The sequence below is a fragment of the Calypte anna genome, chromosome 12 (genome assembly GCF_003957555.1).
Source record: "Calypte anna isolate BGI_N300 chromosome 12, bCalAnn1_v1.p, whole genome shotgun sequence".
Lineage (NCBI taxonomy): Eukaryota > Metazoa > Chordata > Aves > Apodiformes > Trochilidae > Calypte > Calypte anna.
In genome coordinates this window covers 8,573,843-8,599,325 of record NC_044258.1, presented here as the reverse complement: position 1 = coordinate 8,599,325, position 25,483 = coordinate 8,573,843, and the positions used below count along the sequence as shown (strand labels likewise).

The following is a 25,483-nucleotide window of genomic DNA, read 5'->3' as shown; positions in this document are numbered from 1 at the left end:
TAGGTTGAGCTCTGTGATTTATCAATTTAATACATCTAAACCTGCTTTCATTTGCACAACTATAGAACACATTTAATGCTTCTTTTGTAATTAGGTTTGCACAGTATCAAACAAGAACTGAGGCCACGAGCCATTTGAAATATTCACAGACTTGCTCAGATGAAGCTCAGTGGAAAAGATCAAACTAATCATCTGTCAACAAAATAATTAGTTTTCAAACTGCATGACAAAAATAAGAAGATCTTACTTGTTATGTAAAAAGAGGAACTGGACAATTGCTGATGTACTTGGTCTTGTTTCTGTTACAGTACATGTCTGGATGACTTCTAGAGTTGAATGAGGCTGATAGTGAGTTAGGCCTTGTCAACAAAGAGTTTACCTTGGGAAAAAATCAGAATGTGATATTAATTACTCCATCATATAACTATTTTTCTGCTAATGAACGAGTTTTCATTTGGGGTGAAACATTCCAGCTCCACTTGGAGTATTCCACCACTTTGCTCATCCTTTTCAGTTTTACAGTGTGTCCCATTCACATTTTGACACTGGATTTTCATACGATATTTTCTAGTTGAAACTAATTGAGAATACTACAGCTGGAGGCCAGTTGTGTTTCACAAGATGAAGTATTTAAATAGATGACAATATTCTTGAGACTGTGGTGGAATCATCACTTTTGTTTGAACTTGAGAATAGTTTCCATTTTCATCTGTCTAAAAACTTAATCCCAGAGCACAAAGGTTAACATTATTTAGAACATAATATTTGTTTAATGTAATAGAAACTGTAGGTATAGAGCTTAATTAAATTTTTTTGTTGCTTTTGGTGTGGCTTTTAAAAAATGATTATTAATTCTATCTATCTGATTATTACCAATATTCTCCAAAATTAATTAATTATGTTTCCCAGTTATAAGTGAAGTCTAAAACACCAGATAATTAATCCAAGAACTATATTGTTGCGATCTTATATTTTATTGAATTATTGAGGTTTAGAATAAAAAGTAATTGGTGTTCTAATATTATCAAGAATGTTTTCCATTTTAATGCAGTTCCTAGATCTGCCTCGAAAATCTTAACTTGATAAAGATTGCTACATTATTAATCCTATCAGTTTGGATATATATTTCTTATAATCTATGAGAATCTTCTAAATTCTAGAATATGTTTATGTCTCTCCATAATACCATGCTAGTATAAATTTACATGACAGGTAGCCACCATGGGACAGCTAGCAAGGAAAGTAAGGAAGTGGAACCTTCTCTTCCTGACTGGGGGTCCTATTTGCCTACCCTATTATGGTTTTTGAAAAGAAAAAAAAAACAAAACCAAATTACACAACAAATAAACAACAATAAAAAAAAAAACACCAAAAGTTGAAAATGAATTATTATTCTGGTTTTTATAGATGTTCTACTTAGTTTTCCCCTTCAGAAATGTAGTGAATCCTTCAGCTACAATGTTTCTAATAAAGTTTATATACATGATAAAGTACAGATACTTTTTTTCTTGTTTGACAATATGCAAAACTGTAAGAGACAATATATGTCTAATTTCTCCATTTGGAAAGGTTTGGAAGTGTCAGCCTGCATAACCATATTGCTTTTGTTAAATCTGTTTCCTGGATTGAAAAGCTGTGATGGAAGTGAGTTGAGGAATGGATGACAAACAGGATGGGTAGAGAGTGGAGGGGGGAGGGTGACAGAGTTTATTTCCATGTCTTGCAAAGCTTAGTATGACCCCTGCTATGTCCGTTTGCTTCTTGTGAAAAACACCTTTGTAATGAAGCTGTGTGGGCAGTTGAGCACTGGAGAAATTCCCATTAGAAGCAGAAAGGAACAAGGTATTTACAAACCATATTGCAGGACAATGTTAGCAAATTTGAGAGCAGTAGGTCCACATGGCTTGTGTTGGACCTCCTGTAGGTGTGTAATTGAATTAGTCATGAGACAGAGTGGTTCTCTGCATGGGCAGCAGCCTCTGGTGTGGCATCCTGGGATGCCTGGCGCTCATCCTCTGCTATGCAAAGTGCAGGCAATCCATTAGCATAAAGAGCTGAAGTCTCCAGCATGTGAGTCAGAAGAGCTGCTATCTGGATATTTGTTTTATCCAGGTTTTTATCTGTTTTCCATCATTTCTGTGGATGTGTTATTTACGCTCTTTTAGGCAGTGACAGAATAAATTTGTAGGAAAGCCACAAAGATAAACTTTAAGGAATTTAGTCTTTCCTATCTTGCAATCACATGCTTAATAATGGAGGAAAAAGACATTTACATATTTTTATTAATTAATCTAGTGATAACTAAAATTTATATGCTATATAACTTGCCAAAAAAATTTTAAAAGAAAAAAAAAACAACCCACAAAATAGATACAAAAAACCCCCTCAAAACAAAACATCTCTGAAAACAACTGGATGGATTTTTACACTGACTTCTTATTATGAAAATGCAGCTCACATAAAACCATACTAGATGAATGTAGTAGCTTGTTAAAATAGTTTGCTATTGTTGTTATTGTTGTTACCTCTAATGGTTAATATTCTTGTATTAAAGAAAAGTGAAGAATATGTAAGAGTAGGATTTATTTTCTTTTACAATGTAAGATTGATAAATGATCTGCGTGTACTAACACATGATTGGGTTTTAAATTAAAGTCGGTATGGAGTTCTTTTATAGCTCCTAATACTTGAAAAAGTTGGTTAGGGAAATCCAAACCTCTTGTGTTTACCTCTAATTGTTGCTAAAATAAAGTGCCAACACTTTAAAGGTAGTGGTAGTAGTAGTAGTAATAATAATAATAGTAGTAATAATAATCTGGATTGTTGGAAAGTTGCCAGCTCATCATCATCCTGCAGAAATATATTACACTTGAACTGAGAAACCATGCAAGTGTCCATCCCCCTCCTTATTCCCACAAACTGGAACAGTATTATGTTAGCAGGAGCTGTGCTGAGCCGAATCCAATCTGGAATTAAGAATGCTCCAGGGCATTTTTAATAAACTGTCATTCATTTGAACTCTAACCTTCTTTAATTTGCAGAATCTGGCAATGCACATTTGTACTTCAGCCTCATTCGTTTCTTTTTCTTTTCTTATCTTGGTTTGAAACTCAGCTGATTTGACTTGAAAACGTGAAGCTGCTGAAGCAGAAAGTGTTAATTTAAAATAGATTCCAAACTAAGAACGCATTATAATAGTTTAGTTTGCTGGTTTTCTGCTACTCTGAAGAGTGAACTTAATTCTAGTACTGATTTTAATAAAATCCTTGAAGTGCTGAGGTAATTTAGGCTTTCTGAACATATATGTATATATAAAAGACTTCTATTAGAAAATGCAAAGGATAGAATGAGGTTGTCTCTGAAGGGGAAGAAAACTCAGGTAGTAAAGGATTCACGGCACAGAGGACTTATTAGCAAAGAACTTCGTGTTCAATGAGGAAGCCCTCTCAAAACGTGAGTTATTGATATGTTACCTGGTACCTAACACATCAGACTTTATTGTCAGAAGTTGTCAGAGCGAGGGATCTGGTGTGGCACCAGTGAGGAGGCCCCTGCGGGCCGGGGTCAGAGCTGCCCCAGGCTGTTGGCTGCCGCCTTCCCGGGAGGGGGCGCTGCAGCCCCGGGGGTTGCAGCCCCGCGCCTCAGGGAGTTTGGGCGGGAAAATGCTCTGCAGCTGTGAACAACTCCTCTGAGAGACTTTTCTGTATTTCAGTGTAAATAACGGTCTTCAGGAGGAGTATGTGATTACAGTAGAATAGGTGCGTTGGTTTGGCAGGAAAATGCTGGATGAGATGTGACAGGTAACAAGTATGGCCGTGAATTCAGGTTTCGTTTTGATCCTTTGTACAACGAGAATGTCAAGGTGTTACTTGGTCAGTGTTGGGCTGGTACTTCCATAGGGGACTCTGTTCAAGATCTGGACAGTGGGAAAACTAGAAAGAAACTGGAGTCATGCTGATCCTTTGGCGAGCAAAGGACTGGCTCACCAACACAGTGTTCTTTAGATGAAGTCCCCAAAAATGCAGCAATACTATTTTTTTTTTAATAGTAATGCTGATTTGTTTCCATTTTTTACACTAGGACTAAGAAAGAGGTAGTAAATCAACATGAATCCTTATTTTTTTTCTGTTACCATTCTACTTCTAATATCAAAGAAGAGAGCATGTCTCTACATTAAGAGTTTGGTTTATATTTTATAATGATTTTATTCCCCTTAGACTTTTATGTCCAAATAATACTGCCTTCAGTGTGTAAAGTTAAATTTCTGTTGTAATATGTCTGCTAAGCTATATAATAAACATGCTAAGATGATTGTGTGTATAACTTGACCATTCATATAGTTACATTTGATAGCAGTTGGTTTAAAAAAAAAAATTTAAAAACCAACTTTTTCTGCACATGCCTGTCTGTTGAATTCTGGTGTTGGTGAGACAGTTCAGTGGGAAAACTTGCAACTCTGAACTTGGATCATATTCAAAAAGTGAAGGGAGAACTAGCTGGCAAATATTGTGTTGAAAGTGTAAATGAAAGTATAGCTTTCAAGTCTACACGTGTTAATGATTTGTGGTTTGAAAAAGTTTTCATATTTAAATTTTTAAAGGTTTTTTTCCACTCTGTTTTAAACTTTGGTCTCATTTGTCTGGTAATATAAGAGTATATTATCAATATACATTAACAAATCCACAGCTTTGTTTTCTACAAGTCTTTGATTCCACTAAATGTTTTGAACTGTAACTGGTGTGATATATCAGAACTTAGGTGAGCTTTCAGTCAGTCGTCAGGTTGGGTACTAAATTCAGCAGAAGCTGGAGGAAAATGAGTGCAGTGCTGCTGGAGATAAGGAAGTGCCACCATTCCGAATTGTTTTATTTATTCTCATCTGCCAAACAAAACTGCAAGTGTGGAGCTACAGGGTGTTTAAAGATGCCGTCTCAAAGCAATCGGCTGTATGAATTTTGTATATTTTGCATTTTTGAAAAATGTATTTTATTCCTGGAATCTAAGTGCAAATATAGATATTTTAATTTTCTTTTCTTTACCTCAAGTGTATTTTCTCTTTGCTACCTCTTCTATGAGAGTTCACTAAATAGTTATTTTACAAGGAAATCTAAAGCCTTTGTCTTTCTTTGTGGTTTGTATTAGTGGAATCTTGTACCCACCCAGACCCTGCTGCACAATTTGCACTCCATGCTATTCTCAATATTACACTGGTTTTGCCTTCTGAATAGAAGGTTGAACATCAGTAGCTTCAGTGTTATTGATCATTCTGATTCTGCGTTATTGAAATATAACTTCTTAAACATTGAAGGGTATCAGACCTGTTACAGTATTCCAGTGATCTTATTAAAGTATTCACAAAGATGCAGATGCAGCTGGTGTAGAATGTTTAAGTAATCAGTGTATCATTTTCAAACAGGGTGTGACTCCTCATTATAACTTGATGAAGACTGTGTTATTAATTTTGTTTTATTGAACGCGTAATTTAGAAGGCAATGTGTGTTCAAACTGAAACAAAAATATTTGGTTTATAAACACTGATTGCATGCTAGTAGGATTTAGATAACAACAAGCAAGAATTAAGCATGAACTTGGGAGAAAGGATCTTATTTTCTCTGTAGCCACATCAATTGTTTGGCTACAGTGGAACACTGTCAGAATTTCCACCAGCACGAGTGAGCACTTCTGAATGACTTGCATAACATGGTTAACTGGAACATATTCTCTCTCCCATTTAATTACATTTAGATATTCTTCCTAAAGTTTTCTTTAATATATAAAATGTTAGTATTTGGACAAAGGAGGTGAGAAAGAGAATTCAGGAAACAGGACATTCATTACTGGAATCATTACATCTCCTAAAAACAAATCCATTAGTTACTTGCAGCTTTTAATATAAACGGTATCATTTGAACAGGGAGAAATCATACAGGTGTCCTGGTTACCCGAGACTATTTGAGACCCTCTGGTTCTGTGAATATAATGACTGACCCCACAAGTAAATTTTCTGCTGCCAGACTACTGCTATCTGTATTCTCCATTCTTTAGCATGTACTTTAAATAAAATGAGAGACAGGGTTAAGAGCTTGTGATATTTTTTTTTTCTGTTTTCTGAAAAGATGAAGGTTTTCTGAATTCCTGCAATAAGCAATTTATCCTGCATCCAGGTGGCATGAACCAATGCTGAAGAAAGAGTAGGATCACGCTAATGTTCATACATTTCATACTTCAGAAAGTCTCACATTTGTCATGAGGAAAATAACTCTATTATTAGATCAGTAACAGACATTAGAAGTTCTGAATCATAGAACAGTTCAGGTTAGAAGGAACCACTAGAGGCAATGCAGGCTAAAATCCTGCTGAAAGCAGGCATAACTTGGATAAATTGGATCAGATTATCCAGGCTTCATCTTGAAATACTGAAGGACAGGAGAGCCTACAGCTTCCATGGGCAACCTGTTCTACACAGGAGGGTGTGCATTATTATATGAAAAATACTTGGCTTGTCATGAACAGTTTTACATTAAAATATAGATGCCTATATATGCATCTAAATATTCTGAAATTACTGTTATGATGAATTACCACCACTCAGAATTTAAATAATATAAGTGCTGCAGAAAATATTTATAAATTGTTTTTGTATGTGGCAGTGGCCCAAATTAAGTAGGTTTCTGGCTACCTATGTTCTGTTTTGTATGTTGCGTATTACTCAATGGATTCTTTTGGTATGTAAAGACTACTTTTGTTAGTTTTAAAAACTGTTAAGATAGAAGTAGATTTGAACAGATGCTAACTTAAAATAATTATTTTGTTTTGCATTTATTTTCTGTATTTATATAGGTTTCTTTATTCTCCATAAAGAATATGGAGCTTAAAATTTTCTCTCTCTTAGGTAGAAGAGCTGATGAATGCCCTGGAAAAGACTAGACAAGAATTAGATTCTACCAAAGCCCGTCTTGCCTCAACACAGCAGTCTTTGGCTGAAAAAGAAGCACACCTGGCCAACCTGAGAGTAGAGCGTAGAAAACAGCTTGAAGAAATTCTAGAAATGAAGTAAGTGCATTGATTTCCCTATGTTCTAGAAGAATTAACATTACTACTTTCTTGCAATAGGGAAAAGGTTTTTACTCTAAATATTTTTTTGATGCTTATATTTGTCTGAATCCAAGGACTTATAATTTGTATGACTGTTAAATTCTTTTTTAAAATAAAGAAGAGCAAAATTCTTCCTTTTAGAAATACTCGCACTCAACAGTTGACATGAAAAGAATTTTTGAAAGTTGTTCTTTGTTACAGGCAAATCAACAAAGCACAGCACAGCTTCCGTGAGAAGCTGAAGGTCTAAACCCCTGTCTTTCAGTGGAAATTCTTTACAATTGTATGATGGAATTTCTTTTACTGTCAAATTGAAGGAAGAGCTTCTATTAACTTTATATGGATGGTGCAATGTTATTCCATTTAATTGGTTTAAAAACCCCACAAATCCAAAACAACAAGAACTTTACTTGCAGACACATTGTCGCTGCACTTATGTGTAGAAAACTAACAAAGAGGATAGATCTATAATTTAATCTAATTTCCTACCAACAATTAAGGTAAATATCCACAATGATGGCATGTTAAAGTTCTAACATAGTCTTTGAACATTAGCAAAGAATAGTTAACATATTATGGCTTGTCTAGGCTGCTAAGTCTGTAGTTAACATTCAGCAAAGGAATTAACATTTATAATTCCAAAACTTGTTTTATTAAGGGAGGAAAAAAAGCCCCAAAACACTAAAGGCATATATAACTTCAGCACTGTTGCATATACCCTTACATTTTAAAGAAAGAGAAACAATAAGAAAAAATGGTTTTAGTAATGTTGTTGTAAAGAAGACAAAGTAGGAATGGAGACACGACTACTAGAGTTTTGTAAAAGTAGATTTTAAAAATGGCTTCCATGTAATATAGGTGCAGAAATGTAAGCATTATGTATGCATTAATGTTTCCAGTGAAATTAAAAGAACTGCCTTTGTGTGATATATTCTATAACAGACGTATTTTTAGTTTTATGACTTTCTTTTATGTGTATATTTTAATTCACTCAGATACTCAATGCCAGGTTATTTCATGTAGTCATCAATTTTCTGTGTAGTGCTTTGGTGTGTTTCTCTGAGTGCACACTTGGTAGTTAGAGGTTGATGAGGCCTTCTACAGGCAGCTGAAAGCAGCCTCACAACTTCAGTCCCTAGTCCTCATGGGGGATTTTAACTACCCTGATATCTGCTGGTTGACTCACACAGCCAGCCTTTCACAGTCTAGGAGGTTCCTCCAGTGCATTGATGATAACTTCTTAATGCAGATGGTGGACAAGCCGACTAGAAGAGGAGCGCTGCTGGATCTTATACTAACCAACAAGGAGGGCCTTGTCGAAGAAGTGGTGGTCAATGGCAGCCTTGGCTGCAGTGATCACGAGATGGTAGAGTTCAGGATCCTGTGTGGAAGGAACAGAATACCCAGTAGGACCAAAACCCTGGACTTCCACAGGGCAAACTTTGGCCTCCTCAATCAACTGTTAAGAGAAATCCCATGGGACAGGGTGTTAGAAGATAAAGGGGCTCAAGATAGCTGGTCAATATTCAAGGACCACTATTTGCAAGCACAGGATCAGAGCATCCCTATGGTTAGGAAATCTAGTAAGGGAGCTAGGAGACCAGCATGGTTAAAAAAGGAACTACTGGGAAAATTTAAGTGGAAAAGGAAAATCTACAGATCATGGAAGGGGGGGCTGGTCACTTGGGAGGAATACAGGACTGTCGTCAGAGGATGTAGGGAGGCAATTAGGAAAGCTAAGGCCTCCTTGGAACTTAACCTTGCAAGTCAGGTTAAGGATAATAGAAAGGGCTTTTTCAAATACATAGCTAGTAAAACTAACGCTAGAGGCAATATTGGCCCACTAAGGGATGAGATGGGAGCCCTGGTGACAGAGGATATAAAGAAGGCAGAGGTGCTGAACGCCTTCTTTGCCTCTGTCTTTACTCCTGCAGGGTTTCCACATGAGCCCCAGATTCATTTAGCCCCAGAAGTAGTCAAGATAGATAAGGAATTTGACGTAGTAGATGAGGATTGGGTTAGGGATCAGCTGAGTAATCTGGACATCCATAAGTCGATGGGTCCAGATGGAATGCATCCAAGGGTGCTGAGGGAGCTGGCGGAGGTCATTGCTAGGCCACTCTCCATCATCTTCAGTAAGTCATGGGTAACAGGAGAGGTGCCTGAGGACTGGAGAATAGCAAATGTCACCCCAGTCTACAAGAAGGGCAAGAAGGAGGACCCGGGTAACTATAGACCGGTCAGCCTCACCTCCATCCCTGGAAAGGTGATGGAACAACTTGTTCTTGTCACTATCTCCAGGCATATCAAGGACATGGGGGTCATCAAGAGCAGTCAGCATGGTTTTATCAAGGGTAAATCATGTTTGACTAACCTCATAGCCTTCTATGAGGAAATTACTAGGTGGATAGATGATGGTAGAGCGGTAGATGTGGTTTATCTTGATTTCAGTAAAGCATTTGACACCGTCTCTCACAGCATCCTTGTAGATAAGTTGACCAAGTATGGGTTTGGTGATCAGGTAGTGAGGTGGATCAGGAACTGGTTGAAAGGAAGGAGTCAGAGAGTTGTAGTCAATGGGGCTGAATCTGGTTGGAGGTGTGTGACTAGTGGAGTCCCTCAGGGGTCGGTACTGGGACCGGTGTTGTTCAATATCTTCATCAACGACTTGGATGAGGGTATAGAGTGTACCCTCAGCAAGTTTGCTGATGACACTAAGCTGGGAGGAGTGGCTGACACACCGGAAGGCCGTGCTGCCATTCAGAGAGACTTAGACAGGCTGGAGAGTTGGGCAGAGAGAAACATGATGAAGTTCAACAAGGGGAAGTGTAGAGTTTTGCATTTGGGGAAGAACAACCCGATGTCCCAGTATAGGTTGGGGGCTGACCTGCTGGAGAGCAGTGTAGGTGAAAGAGACCTGGGGGTCCTGGTAGACAAGAGGATGACCATGAGCCAGCAATGTGCCCTTGTGGCCAAGAAGGCCAATGGCATCCTGGGGTGCATTAGAAAGGGTGTGATTAGTAGGTCAAGAGAGGTTCTCCTCCCCCTCTATTCTGCATTGGTGAGGCCGCACCTGGAATATTGTGTCCAGTTCTGGGCCCCTCAGTTCAAGAAGGACAGGGAAGTGCTTGAAAGAGTCCAGCGCAGAGCTACTAAGATGATTAAGGGAGTGGAACATCTCCCTTATGAGGAAAGGCTGAGGGAGCTGGGTCTCTTTAGTTTGGAGAAAAGGAGACTGAGGGGGGACCTCATCAATGTTTTCAAATATGTAAGGAGTGAGTGTCAGGGAGATGGAGTTAGGCTTTTCTCAGTGATGACCAGTGATAGGACAAGGGGTAATGGGTGTAAATTGGAGCACAGGAGGTTCAAGTTGAATATTCGAAAAAATTTTTTTACTGTAAGGGTGACAGAGCCCTGGAACAGGCTGCCCAGGGAGGTTGTGGAGTCTCCTTCACTGGAGACATTCAAAACCCGCTTGGACACGTTCCTGCACGATGTACTCTAGGTGGTCCTGCTCTGGCAGGGGGGGTTGGACTAGATGATCTTTCGAGGTCCCTTCTAACCCCTATGATTCTATGATTCTATGATTCTATGATTCTATGATTCTTTCTTTTTATCGTAGTCATCAATTATTGAGCAACACAGGAGTTGTTGACTTTTGTTTGGGTACACAGAACTTTACAGAAGGATTGTGTAAGGAACATATCTTCTGTCTGGGAAGTGACGTTGGCAAACTGGTGAAGTTTTGGTGAAGTTTTTTCTTTTGATAAAGGCTGTTTTTTCTTATGAATAAAGGATGGAGTGGATGGTGGTTGTAGTGAAAGACTCAGTAGCAAATTCCACGATAGGAAAATTTAAAAATAATCTAAGAGTAAATTAGAAAAAAAATCTACTTAAGTGTGTGGGTTTTTTATTTTATTTTGTTGCATTTTTTTTTTCTGGATTGTTTTTTTTAATTTGATTAGTCATTAGTATGCTTCTTCTGTAAAATTAACTTTTCATTGGCCTTCGATTTCTTAATTCCTACTTTGTTAGTTGTGTAAGCTGCCACTACCTTTTTTCTGTCTTCAAGAGAAGCATTTGTTCACTTATCGTTTTCATTTTTAATGAATGAACCTAAAATTAACTTGAAATGAAAAATTAAAGTTAATAGTAAAAGGCTACTAATGTGTAAAAATACAACACAATTAATTGTAACACATGCTTTTTGCTAGTTAGGCCACAGAGGGCTACCTGATCCTCTCCTGGGTAGTTTCTCCAGCTACCTAGCCCTGTGCCATTACCTTAAGAGTCCAATGCTCTAATTCATATACAAATCTATGATTCATCTGATCACTTAGAATCAGAACTTGCTTTCATTAAAAAACCCCTATGTTATTTTAGGTCTTTAATGCTATCCTAACTTTAGTTTCTATGAAATATGTTATGAGGCTGAATTTATATTAGAGGTGGAATCAGACAGAACTTTTATTGCTTGTGGTGAGATGGAAAGAAATGAATAAGCCTATCACAGGTTAGGCTGCTTTCGAGGGTCTGGAAGGTAGGAAATAGAGTTAATGGACAAAACAAAACACGTAACATTTTTAAAATGAGTATGGTATTCTCAGAAACAGCTTGTAGAAGCTAGCTAAGTCCTAAATATCCACTGACAGAATAGTGATAATTCAGTGTTGTAGTAATATATTAAAATAGTGTGTCTTCTCTGTGATATTTTAAGATAATTTATTAATTGGAAGCAGTGACCTTAACTTCTATTTATATTTTTTTTAAATTGAGTTATTACAATTTTTGGCTGCTAGTTTCCAGTTGAATAGGCATGAACTGTGTGTTTAAGAACATTCATTATAATTTCCTATGCTTATATTATGTTCAAGTTCCAACCATAACTCTGCGTGCTAGTCCCATCTGGCTGACATTGCCAAGATCCATCTTAATTTACTGGATGGATTTATCCATCTTAATTGGCAACAATTGGTTGTCATGGCATGTTCCTGTATACCTTCAGTTACTTAGGGAAGTTTAGAATAAAAATGGATAGCAGCTTAATCTTGTTCATTATCAGGTTGGTTTTTTTGAACTGGAAGCTAGATAAGTACTCATTAAATGAAAAGTAGTTTGGAAGGAGATAAACTCCAAGTTATTCTTAACATGATGCCTACATGTGAAAAAAAAGATTTTAGAGAATTCCAAAGTTTTAAGTTTGGAGAAGAATTTGCATTTGCATGTTACCTTCTAAATAGGTGAATCTTTTTTCCAAATGTCTATTAAAAATATTACTGTATTAGTTCTGGAGAAAATGTTTTTGTTCTGGTCATATTATTTTAGCAGTGCACACATAACTCATCCTGACATTAATGGAAGTTATGCATACATGTTAACAGTGAAATGCAGCATGTGTTCAGATCCATCATTTTGCCTAATTGTCTCAGTGCTTTGTGCTTTTTCTGTCTCCTAACATAAAAAAAAAAAATAAGCAGTGCACTTTAAATTTTTTAATAAATGATAGTTTAAAAAAAACCCCTTTTATTGCATAGTGTCACAAAAGGCATATTAGTGTGGGTTTTTAAAAATTTTATTTAGCATCAATAGATATGTTTCAATTGGCCAGAACTTAAAAATTGGTGGTTAGAAAGAGTACTTTTTCCAGACACTGTATTTATTGTCTGAAAGTCTGCAAGAATCAGCACAGCCTCCTGAGAACTTCACAAGGCTTGCCTAGAGAAGCTTACTCATTTCAGAATATGAAGATCTTGTGGGAAGGAGAAGTTTTTGTGCTGTGGTGGAGGATTTTAAAGATGTTTCAGAAATGCCCTATTTGTGGAGCATACTTGTATGACTACAGGGCATCCACAGTGCTATTGTGCAGATGTCTTTTCCTGAATGGTTGTTCTTTCCAAGGCACATAAACCTGCTTGTAACAAAATTAGAGATAAATGAGTATATATGTAGTATTATAACTGTGTTATGTATGCATGTGAAATTAATACCTGTCCTTACAGAAAGTGAATTTTACTTTATGGGGAATAAATTGTCTTTTTAGAAATAGATTTATTTTCTCTTTGAAAGATATAAAGTCTGACCTGGAGAGTCAATAGTCATAAAAGAAAGTCTAATGGCATTTGAGGGAAAAGATATAGGTTATTATCACCTTTCTTGTTAGCTCAACTTTTAAATTATATACCATAATCTTCTAGCTACAACCAATTAAGTTAAAAACAGAACAAAAAAATCACCAGCTTTCCTGACCCCCAAAACCATTATCAAAACTCTGGTCTTTTTTGCTTAAGTTACCTTTACTTAGGAATATGTTTAAATGCAAGATGAAAAACAAACAAAAAAAAGAAAATAATTTCATTGTGGGTTTGCATTGATGATCTTTCAGTGATGTAGTTTCATGTGACAAATGCTGAACTTAGTGGTGAGCGACCATGGAGTTAATCCCTAATAAGGGACGTTCAGCCCTAAAAGGCTGAACATCATGGTTTCACTTGAAGATCTGTGAATTCTTAATTTTTGAGATTCAGCTGTTAGCTACTGCTTACTTTATCAGTCAGGTCACTACAGTGAGCACTTTGAAGCTTTCAGAATATCCCGAGTTAAATTGCTGACAAGAGTTGGAAAGGCTATTTTCTTACTTGGTAGAGTTCATGCCATCACCTATGGGTATTGCTAAATCACTTCTGTTGAAAGTGACTTTGTCCTGAAATTCAGTACAACTTTCCAAAAGAATATGTATCTTCCCTAATGTGGAATAAGTCAAGTTATTTCAGTTATGAGGCATTAAAGACCCCTTAATAAAGTATGTGCTACTAGTCCTTTCGTTCAATAAGCAAAATAGATCATCGCTGTACTGTCAAGAAAAAAAGTGTTTTTAAATTAGATTTTGCAGTAAATTTTCTTATGGTGACAGTATAAAGTTAAACATCCCTTCCTCTGTTTAAGGATGTTAACCAATTTTTTTTTCCCATTGAAAATAATAAATGAATCCTGCTTATATCTTTTTTTCAATATGTTTACTTTACTCATCTAACAGCACCTGTGAATAGTCAAGGATGAAATAATTGTGGGAAGCAGGCGATGAAATGTTTTTTTTCCAGCAACTATTCAGTCTTACCAGCTGCCACGCTTTGCAGAAGTGCTGAGCACATTCTGCACTCTTGTTACCTGCTGTTACCTGCTGGGTTAGTGGTTCAGCTGCTCTGGCAGACAAGGAGAGGACACGTGTATTTACCACTAGATGCCAGTCTCGGGTGCAGGACTGTGATCTGGATCTGCTTGGTTCAAGGAGCAGAATGAGCCACTTCACAGAGTAAGCAGGAAGCTTGTCTTGAAGCAGGGAAGAGAATGGGTCTTGTCCATTTGTTTGTCACCTGGTTCCCTCCTTTCTTTCAGTACAGGAAATCAAAGCATGGACAAGTATACAAATGTCTTCAAATGGACTTCTGGAGATGTTGCAGGGGTGAAAGAGGCTCTTTGAAGGGATTCTAGAAGTCAGGGATCACAGCCTAAGGGGATAACTGTGGAAGATGTAAAACTAGAGAGTCACAGCCAGAGTTTGCAGGGAATTCAAAATGCTTTATGAAGTACTAGTGGCAGAAGTACAAGGAAGTTTACCATTCATCTGGTTTTCTGGAGACATACCAATTTTTTCCATCTATAAATTTTACTGGAGTAGAAGTTGGGGATTTCACATCTGTGTAGCAGCTCAGCAAGAGCTGCATCTCTGTCAAGGACTGCTGGATTTCCAGAGAATCTAGACATGTTTCCAGCACCTGGACAAATCGGCTCATGTCCCTGCCTTACAATCTCCTATTACTATTTACATCCATCACCTTCACAAACTGGCACTTTGGGAGGGAAAGGAAACGGAACTCAGCATGTTTTTCTTTATTTATGTCCAAATTACTCCACCCCAAGAGGGTCTGTCACCCACAGGATAGGGGTTTCTTCCTCACCACTATGGGTACTGCTGTGGTCGAAAGAGCTTTTGAAATCTCTGTGTGAGCAGTAAATCCAGTGCATCTGGAACATTTCAGAGTAATTGTGTATGCAGTTCACCTGCTCAGTGCATACACAGGCCAGAAGCATGACAGTCAATGACAGGAAAATCCCTGATGAAATTGTAGGGACTCGGACATAGTCATGAAGTTAATTTCCTTTTTTTTTGGGTTCTTCCGTTCAGCAACAAGGATGAGAAAAGCAATATAGCAAGGTAGTAGAAATTGGCAGGGTGATTTGAGGTTGGAAAATACTCTTTTAAACTGCTTGGAACTCACATTTTAAAAACACTTTAAAATGATAGCTTCCCTATAGACAAAGTCTGCTTTCTGTGTTATAGTTAGGCAGTGCTCTCCCCACACCTCCTTCTTTTCAGAAAGGAAAACAAGAGGGTAGACAAATGTTTTCTCTTGCCTACACTGGAAACTGAGTCCAGAGATACTTAGCTTATTTCTTCTTTTTAGAAAATCTTAGTATATTATAAAAAGAGCTGTCACCTGCCTTGGGAATAGTGCTAGGCTAAGCAAGTGCTACTATATAGGTGGCATTAAAGGATAGTCGAGGTTTAAGCAAGTACACCAGGGTCAAATTTCTTAGATTATAAATAAAATATTATTTTGGAAGTAGGTTAATTTAAAAATATTTTTTCTACTTTGACAGCTCTGATATGGTCTACATTTTGGGAAAGATAACTATGATACTTTCTGTAACATGAATTCTTTAACATATCTTTACTTAATAGGTTAGATAACAGAGTAGTGTATGAAGTGTGAGAAAAATTCAGAAAGCAGTTTACTATTTCTTGTAATTGTATTAGCAGGATTATTTTTACTTCTTTCAGCTGTGGTAATGTATACTGTAAACATGTTCAGTGAACAGATAGCAAGTTGATTGTGTCAAAAATTGTACCATTTCAAAAGTAGAACACTAGACTGTTTTTTAGTAACCTGTGGACTGCTTCTGTTTAATTGTAGGATTCATGCTGAGAGTGTAGAGAGTCATATCCCAAGTTAAATACAAACAAAACAGCAGGATGTTGATACAACTGTGACTTCCATAGGAAGTAGTTAGAATGGTAATGTGGTCTCCTTCTAACTTGGGTGGAAAGTCTCTTGTGACTGCTTTTGCCCCACAGACCTGTAACACAGCATGCCTTGACTAACATTTTTGACACCAAGTTGCAAACACCATAAAGATTAGAGAAATCCAAATGAAGGCTTTGTTCTCTGGAACAGCAGCTTTTTTGACTAAAATGAAGAGATGTTTTTCTTTTGTAAACAATGAAGGGGCACAAAGCAATAAAATGTTTCTCCCTCTCAGAACAGAATCAGTGAACTCTTTACTTGGCTAAGCGCTTCTCTTCTTTAAAGACATAGGAGTGTCATCCAGTTCCTGTTCATTTGAGAGTCTTACATGTTCAGATTAAATTATAGTATACTTTGATTTTATTTTATAAAACTTGTAATGTTTGAAAATTCATCATCTTGGAAAGAAAGTGTGCCATTTCCTTTCATCATTTTGTTCTTTTTAAGGTCATTATTTACTTTCAGAGTAGATTGTCACCTGTTGTTGAAGGTTAGTATGATCAGTTTAGGATTTCTATGAAGTGAGGTATAAGAGGCTGTATTTTGCCTGCTTTAACATCTTCTCTCCTGTTTCCTGTCCCCTTCAGACAGTGGGATAGTACAGTAACAGTGTTTACAAAGTGTTTCCCTCCCAAGAAGTTAATGTTTTCCTCTCTGTTATAATAATAATTACTTATATAATAAATAGGCACATTTTAAAATTTAAAAATGGGTTTGGATATTGACCAACTTATTTTCTTCATTTCATAAATCTTCTGCTTAATTATCATGTGCTTCCACAAGTAATGCACTCAAGAAACCATAGGAATTTAAGCTACAACTCTCCAATTGTAAAAATGGCCTTCCAGTTTCCTATGACCCATATTGTTTGATGCATCTGCCAGGCAGAAAGTGTCTTTGGCAGTAGTTGCCACTTTGCATCCTAGTAGTATAATTTTTTTTCAGATTTTGTTGCCTTTATTCTGTGCCCACTCAAGTACCTTGCCTCAGTAGAAAAATAACAGTTGATGCTCTAGCAAACATTTTATATTGGAAATTCTACAACACTTCTTAGGGCTTTTATTCCTTAAGTGCTTTCCCTAGAACCTAAATGGTAGAGAGATCAAGGGAATACTGCAGCTGCTTTAAAGACTTTTCACTCTGGGTAGGGGATATCAGGAAGAGGATATGTTTGAAGTTTGCAGAATCTCAAAGGAAGGCATAAACTGAAGGCAGAACTGTTGTTTGTCAGATCCCCCATCATGAGGAATATCAAGCACTTGCTAAAGTTAATCAGTGATCAGACTGGAAGAGAAAGAAGTGTTGCTTTATGGAGTGATTGGTTGGTTGGTTGGTTACACAGAAGGCAGGGTGGCATCAGCTGGTTCAGGAAGGCATTAGACAAAGTAATGGAGAAGAGGTCAACAAATAACAACTTCTTTATACTCTTTGGCTGTTGTACTTGAACAGTGTTCTTAAAATTTATTTTCTCCCTGAAGTACTAGCTCTTTCCTCCCACTGTGCTCCCTTACACTGAAGAACACATAGTTATTGATCAGATTATGTTTAGAACTATTACACTTTTTTTTTCCTTCTTTTTTGAGAACAAGATATGTTATGTCAACTAACACACTCTGGAAAGATTAAAGGCCACACTCTAAGGAGCCTTCTGAATCTTCTGTGACCCCATAGTGTGCAGGTGGATTTACAAGATGATACAAGTGCAGATGATTAAAAGTGCAGGTTAAAGGGGTGGGTTATGACAATTACATGACATTCTCATGTGATTGAATAATGTAGAAGACACAAAACTAAGTGTTTCAGGTTTACAGGTGTCTCAAGCTTCTTGAAGGATTTTGAGATGCAGAGTATTCTAGTCTTATAATGCAAATGAAAGTGTGAAGAAACAGTTGCAATTGAAAATCCATACATTTGCTTTTCCTCTTTTTCCTTTTTTAAAAAAAATCAACCTCTTTAAACTAAAGTGCTGTTTTTGTGTTTTTTGGGGTTTTTTTTACTTTATAAATGTGTAAGGGTTTAAAATAAACCAGTTTAATCTATGATGTATTCATAGCATTCTAAATTCATATGGCAATGAGGTGGAACAATATTCATAAAGGGACTGTGATGAGAAGGGTAGTATATAAAAGTGAGAAGGGACTATGTGTTATTATTCAGTGAAACATGGACAGCTGTAAAAGGAAGAGAACTGTACAAGCTGGAAGAATGGAAATCCAGATCTGGACTCTTCCAAAGGAAAGGTGAAGTTTGAAATGTGCTTCTATTATCTTTCTAAGGAAATGTACTGTTAGTAAAGTTAATGGGGAGTTCAACAATCTCAGTGTTTTAGATAAAGAAGTTTTTATGTCATCTACTAAGTATTAACAATTTTTTTGTCTGGTTTCTATGCACAACTTTTTTTTTTTTTTAAATTAAGAAAATAAAAGCAAAAAAGGTATTTTCTGGAAGAACAATAGTATTAAAAACATACTCTGTAAGTATTAATCTGAACAAAGCTGTATATGATTTGTTTTCAAACTACCTTAAAAGTGCTTTTATTAGTAAAATTCTAGTAATGATAAAAATTATTAAATAGGATGGCATTGGTTTTGAAATTTAGTCAGAATGGGAATGTGAAGGCCTCCACCTCTGATAATATACTCAAAAGAACAAGTGGCTCAAAAGACACAAAGGAATGAGTAGGAGGCTGAAAGTAAAAGAAGAAAGAAAAATTTAGGCTTCTGTTTCATGATTTTTTTTTTTAAGCTGACTGAATTACGCCCTTGTCTACTGAAACCCTCTCAGTGTAATTCCCATTGGCCTTCGTGACACCTAGGGCAGGGCTGATCAACTGCAGACTCCCATGTTCTTAACCTCAGCTGACAGAATATGATTCTAGCAGATGTTTCTGCATTTTAGACTTCAAAATATGATGGGACAGGGTTTTTTTCAATTTTCCAGTGGCAAATCTTGCATAGTTGAGACCCAGGACATGCACTTCAGTGGTAGGAATTATGAGTTGAGGGTCTCCCCAGTGGGATAGTGCTGAACTTACTGTTATCTCAGACCTTTGAAAGTGGAGAACCAAAGAAATTTAAGGGTTTGGATCATTTAAGCTAAGTTACTAGATTATTGTGTAAAAATATAAAGTGTGCTCAGAAATGTATATGATGCTGTTTTCTATTACAAGGAAAGGTTTTAGAAAGTCATGAGAGAATGGAATCAGAGGCAATCAAACAGGAACAACTTTCTTAGTGGGAGCAGGAGAAGGTTTGGGTAGCTTTCTCTGACTTCCCATTACTCCTTAGGTGCTCTGAAGTAAATCCACTGCTGCCTCCTTCCTGTGCTTCCTCCTTCCTCCCCACCCCCAATGCCCACAGCAAAACAAGTACTTCTCTGTGCTGTGGAAGAATAAATCTATGTTCCTCTTGCTCTGTTTTCTCTGATTGGGTTCTTGTGCCTGATAAGGTGCAAGATGTTCTTGAAGCTTTGCTCTCCTGTCTGAGAGTATTCAGTAGTGCTCTCTAATGTGCATTCTCTCATGTGTGAGCTCATGGGGCAGCCTTCCTGCCTGTAAAGATATAAGTAGGAGTTACTCTTATCTACCTGATGCAAAGACACCTGTACGAATTTAGTGTCATAGAGGTCTGTGCCTCTATCTTGAATTGGTTCAGTTTCTCTCTTTGGGGAGGGAAACACACTCAAATGAGGATGAGCTCACTTGAGTTTTCTCTGATTGTGAACAAACTTGGCTGTATCCAGTGTTATGCACTGTAGTGTACCCCAGAGTGTCTTAGCAAAGAAAAACCCCATTTAGGAAAGTACATGATATAAGTCTGTGCTATGTCTTACAGTCAATCTGTTGTGTTTAGAATAAACATCACCTTAAAAGGACACCTGGGCTTGGTTCCTTAGGATAAAGTGGTTTCAACTGAATAGATAAACTTTTTGAAGCACAACAAAACTTGGTGACACCACAAACACAGGCAGCATATTGTTAGTGGAATTTTTTTTAAAACTGTCCGTAAGTAGAAATGTTGCATTTGTAGAGGAGTTTGTTTAATCTTAATAGGAGTACTATGCTTATTATGTTGTGTTTTATTCTTTATAAGTATACTGGGGGACACATGAAAAACTTGGTGTATTTTTACTCATATCTAATAGTGAATTTCTCATAACCCAATTTTGTAAATATGTCGATAGTAAGGGGGGGAGCTGTGATTTACTGGCTTAGATCAGAAATTTAAAAACACTTTTTCGTGGTTAAGCTCTTTCCAGTTTTCTAACCACTTCTACCTCAAACATGTAGTTTATCTTTGTTGCATTTGACTCTGACCAAAATTAGGCCACACAGACCTCTGAGGATCACCATATTGCTAAAATCATTCTAATTACCAGGGACTCTTCTTTTTTGCTTCCCCCCCAAAATTAATCTTGCATTCTTTTAACACTACTTACATGGTTCTTATCATCTAGGTGGGAGGAAAAATGTAGTTTAGTCTAACAGAGACCATTATTAAATACACCACTTTGTTCTTTTGTTTTTCAACCAACCTGAGCCTTCTTTATGTTTAGGAGACAGAGATAGGTACTGAGTAGAAAATGCTGAAGGTAGGTTTTCTACAATAACCTCTTGTTTACAGGTCACCTCTGCATGCAACACAGAATCAAAGCTGGCCTGGATAGTTTCAAATCCTTACATTATGTGGATTTTGAATATAAGTTATTAAATAAAATGCTAATTCTACTTAAAGTTACATCTCTAATCTTATATCCTGCCTTATCACTTTAGGCTGGAAGAGTTTTGGATAAAATGCATTCAAGTGTCAGCATAGGACCTTAATGCATCTGTGAACAAGCAGTAGTGAAGGACTTTATAGTAGTTCTATTCAACTGCCTGCATGTTATGGCAAACTATGTCTCAGAGAGAGGTTAGGAGGGAGGGATGCAGTTAATAGAAAGAGTGATCTGAACTTTTAAACCCCCTCACTCTAAAAGCTGCAAAATACGGGATTTTCTCTTCACTATTTAGGGGATTTACTGTGTTTGATAACTTGCAAGTATTTTTGTGAGCTGGACAACCTCATCTAGGTCTGGTATGACTATCTTGACAAACTCAGTTTTCTGTGTGGTCTGTAAATGAAAGGGAAGTGGTTCATGCCTGTCATGCCTGTGGGGCTTAGAGCAGGAGATGGTGTTGCGACCAGTGTGAACTTCAGTAGCAAAAAAGTAGACCTTATTACACAACAGCTAAGGAATAGGAACCCCCAAAGAGTGGTAGATCATCATCTGATACCCTCTTAACAGAGTGAAAAGTACTCTGATGTTGTGAGCTTAAAGAAAAGATTTTTACTTATTTTAAAATATTTAAACTTCTAGCATGCATGAAAGGAACTTGACTGCTTTCCAGCTTTGTTTTGGGTGCCAGTTACCCTCCTCACTCACCTGCATTATTTTTTCAACAACAGAAAGAAAACTGATGAAATGAAAATGCTTTAATGTTTTTTTTGTAGCTATGAATACAAGTGTACCACCCAGCTACCCACTACTGCCCCTACCATCAGATCCCCCCTTAAAAAAAATAGTACTGGGATTCAATCAGGATGAAAATTGCCTACAGTATTTTCACAGTTGTGTTAAGAGATGTAATTTATATTTTTTTCTCTCTTAGAAAGATCTCCCTTCAACACTTCAATGCTATGATGTTTTGTTTAGTCTAATGTAGGTTTTTGTTAGTATCTAGCCTAAAAATGAATCTAATTAACAGATGAACTTAGGAAATCCCTACTGTAATTTGGCAACTCAATGAATGGGTCATATCAGTATATGACAAGCAACTTCCACTTAAGGCTAATGTAACTATTACCTCATTAGAAATGCAACTTTAAACTCTTCAAATAAAACCCTTATTGAATTTAAAGTATGTATTTGACAAAGGACTAGCTGAACTTACTTGAAATTTGCTTTGTGAAATTATCCTGCCTTTATTGATACTGACTAGCTTTATAAATGTTTATCTTAATTATGTTTTATTGTGATTAAAAAAGATTGCAGATACTCTGCCATTTCTGTAAAGTGAGCTGTTGGAGCTTTTTTTTTTTTTTTGTTAAAGGTGGGGGTAGGGTACAAGAATAGTCCAGCTCCAGAGAGGAGGCCCCTCACAGGCCATATGAATCCACTTACATGTAAATTGCTTGTCTATATGAATTAAGGTGAAGGTTATGAAAGAACTGCATTTCTGTGTTTATTGTAGGATTTTTGACAGTCTCTTTCCTCTTTCAAGTAAATTTGGCTTAAGTCCACAGTCAGTACAGTTTTAAGTAAACTCCTCTTTTGTTACATTAACAAGGTTATAACATCACTGAGGCAGCTTTCCAGCTGCATGAATTGAGAGCTAAGCATGCAGACTGAGGGGATAATTAAAACCTTAGGCTGGGTGAGTTAAACTACCAGCTAAAATTGGATAAAAGGCTAATTGTCCATAGCAGCATAATACATATTTCTAAATACCTGTGAAATAAAGATAAATATTCGTGGTCTTTTAATTCCTTTTAAAAGGCTCAGGTTTAGGTTATATTTTAGGACATAACAAAAATCAGGACTAAATAAATAGAAACACACATCATCCTTTCCCAGATGTTGTTTTGTTTTAGTTATTAATTAAAAGGCAGAATTATTTTGTAGGCTTCAGTGATATTTCTGACTTTACAATACAGGAGGCATTTTTATGTAGGAAGTATAAGCCTCACCGTGTGATACAGAATATCAGAATGGACTGGTTGGTGCTCCATCAAAATTTGTCATATCTCTTTTTCCTTCCTCCTTTTTTTCATTATTAAGAGTGGAGTTACATACCTTTGGTGACCTTCAAGAAGATGACATAGAGTTAGGCAAGATGATACATTACCACAAAGTTAAAAAAACAAAATGGGTTGTAATGGCAGCTTGTACTGAACTAAATGAATTGTGAAGGCCCATTTGTTATTCATTAGGAGAAGCAGAGCAGATTACTGTTCTGCCTTCATAGGGAGCCTTTAAACTTAAGGTCATTTTACACTAGTACCCTTGTGGCATGGACAGCATTTAATACATTTTTAACAGCTTTTACATTTCCATGGTTTGCAGCAGTGCTGGTTGAATCATTTCTGTAATGAAAGTGTTTTAAAGTAGTTTAGAGTTACTTTGAGGGAAAAAACAGGAAAAAAAAAAAAGAAAAATGATTGGGTTGATGAAATGACTTTATATACTAAAGAGCTAAGCGTGCAGAGCAGACTGCTGGAAAGTGATGCGTGCTGAGCCCCACTGCTGCAGAACTAAAGCCCCAGGGAAATGTGTGGCTTTTGGTGGTGTTTTTGTTTGTTTTTGTGTTGTTTCGTTGTTTCTGTTTTTTAACATAAACAGAACTATAGGGTTTTTTTTCACAGTGCTTCTTTGGGGAAGGAAGGCTTAAGGATAGCAATTTAAGAATATTTTTTGAGCTATTTGTGGGTTGTTTGGAGCACATTCAACATTTTGGCATGTTTTGCATACTGACTCTCTTATCATAACCATGATGTGGGCATCTAAGAAACCCAACATAAAATGAGTTGTGAGAATACATGTGGATCATGTGTTTTGATAACAAGCCTATGAGGAAAAAAATAAAATTACTCCTGCTGTGACAGGGGAAGTATTTTTGAATACTTCTTTGAAATGAGATTTTGAATTATGAATATTTTAAAGCTGAAAGGCTTTGTATTTTTAGAAAATAACAAGCTTTATATAACATTATAAATGCTAAAATTATTTTTATTTAATATCGTATTGTAGAACGTAAGAAACTGTGAACTCTAAAATCTTGTTGCTGTTTGGACTATATATTTTTTCAGTAAAATTAGATTATTTGAGTATAAGTTCTAAATGTCCAGTTGCACCAGTATTACTGGGTTTTCACTTCATATAAATACTTGTCTTCTTTTAACTTTGCACTAGCTTGATGTAGCCAGTTTTGGTTTGTGAAAGCAACCTGTTTTAACAGACACTGCTTTAATCTTTCAATCTTCTTTCTAAGAAGTTCTTCACACATATGAAAACATAGAATGTCAGTTTATGTCCGTCACATATATATCAGAATTGCTTTTGTTTGGTCAGAAAATTAACCCCATCACTTTTGTTATTTTTGGTTTCTGAATATGCAGTAGATGGTCTGTTATCATCCCATGTCAAAGCAATACCCCAAGAAAGACATAATGTCACTAATTGAATTTGTAAAACTCACTAATGAGAACATCAAGCAGAAAGATTAGTCCAGCATCTTCATATATGTGAATTTTCTCCTTCTGGTACCACTTTCCATGCAGTCTCTGTGTGAGGCAGAGGATTCAGATACCTCTTCAAAAGGAAGGATCCATGTTTGGTTTCTGGGCCTTCTGTCAAGAAGAAATTAGGATGATCTGAAAAACTTCCACATTAAATCACTATTTTTTTGGCATATAAGGGATTGACCTTAGTTCATTTTATACCTAAGAACTAATCTTTTTTTTATTCTTATTTTATCTGGAAACCAGAGTTGGTGATTCAGGGCATCTCTTTGAATTCATATTTCTATTCCTGCCCATTTCCCCCTGGATATTATGTTTTCTTAAAAATAAAGATGGTAGCCAGTCTCCCAGTCTCTTGATATTTTCTCTTCTGTTTCACTGCTTCTTTGGGTTTTTTTGGGGGTTTTGGAGTTTTTTTTCCTACTTATTCTCTTCTTGGTAAGCAAGCAACATCTTGTAAAACATAAAAATGTTCTATTTTCAGAGACACCTAGACTTTGGAATTTTGCCTTAATGCTTATACTGATACGCCAAGAGGAATATGGCTTTAAGACTGCTGTGTCTTTTTATTTGTTATTTTGTGTATGTCCTGGAATGCACGGGTCTTCTAACTGGGGAGGGTTCTTGTAATTTGGTGTCTCAAAGTTACTATAAACATAATGAAGTGTTTGCAGTTCTAAATGGTATTTACTAGGATGCTTGACAGTAAATATCAGAAGTTTGTTCTGGCCTGACTCCTTTTTCAGGGATTTTTCTAAACATTAAGATTTTTTAATCTTTTTTTTTTTCCTGTTTTAAAAATTGCAAGAATTTTGTGAATAAAAACTGTTTTGTGGGGTATCTTTATTGGTATTAATTCTCAATGCAAAGGCTACATACGTCCCAGATAGAGCAAATCTTGACCTTCAGCCACCTTCTAATATTTTTCATGGAATACAGATACATAAGGGGGGTTCATCTAAACAATGAAGTTTCATACAGTAACCTGTCTAGGAGGTAGAAAGATAGAGAAATCATGAATTAAGT

The 25,483-nt window shown here is 36.5% G+C and overlaps 1 protein-coding gene across 1 annotated transcript in view; it reads left to right on the top strand.

Moving 5' to 3' along the window:
- The window catches only part of ERC2 (ELKS/RAB6-interacting/CAST family member 2), a 409,582-nt gene that overhangs the window by 195,965 nt on the left and 188,134 nt on the right, over window positions 1–25,483 (top strand). The window contains exon 18 of the mRNA XM_030458648.1: window positions 6,893–7,053. Coding sequence (XP_030314508.1) covers window positions 6,893–7,053 — 161 coding nt within the window. The remainder of the gene's footprint in view (window positions 1–6,892; window positions 7,054–25,483) is intronic.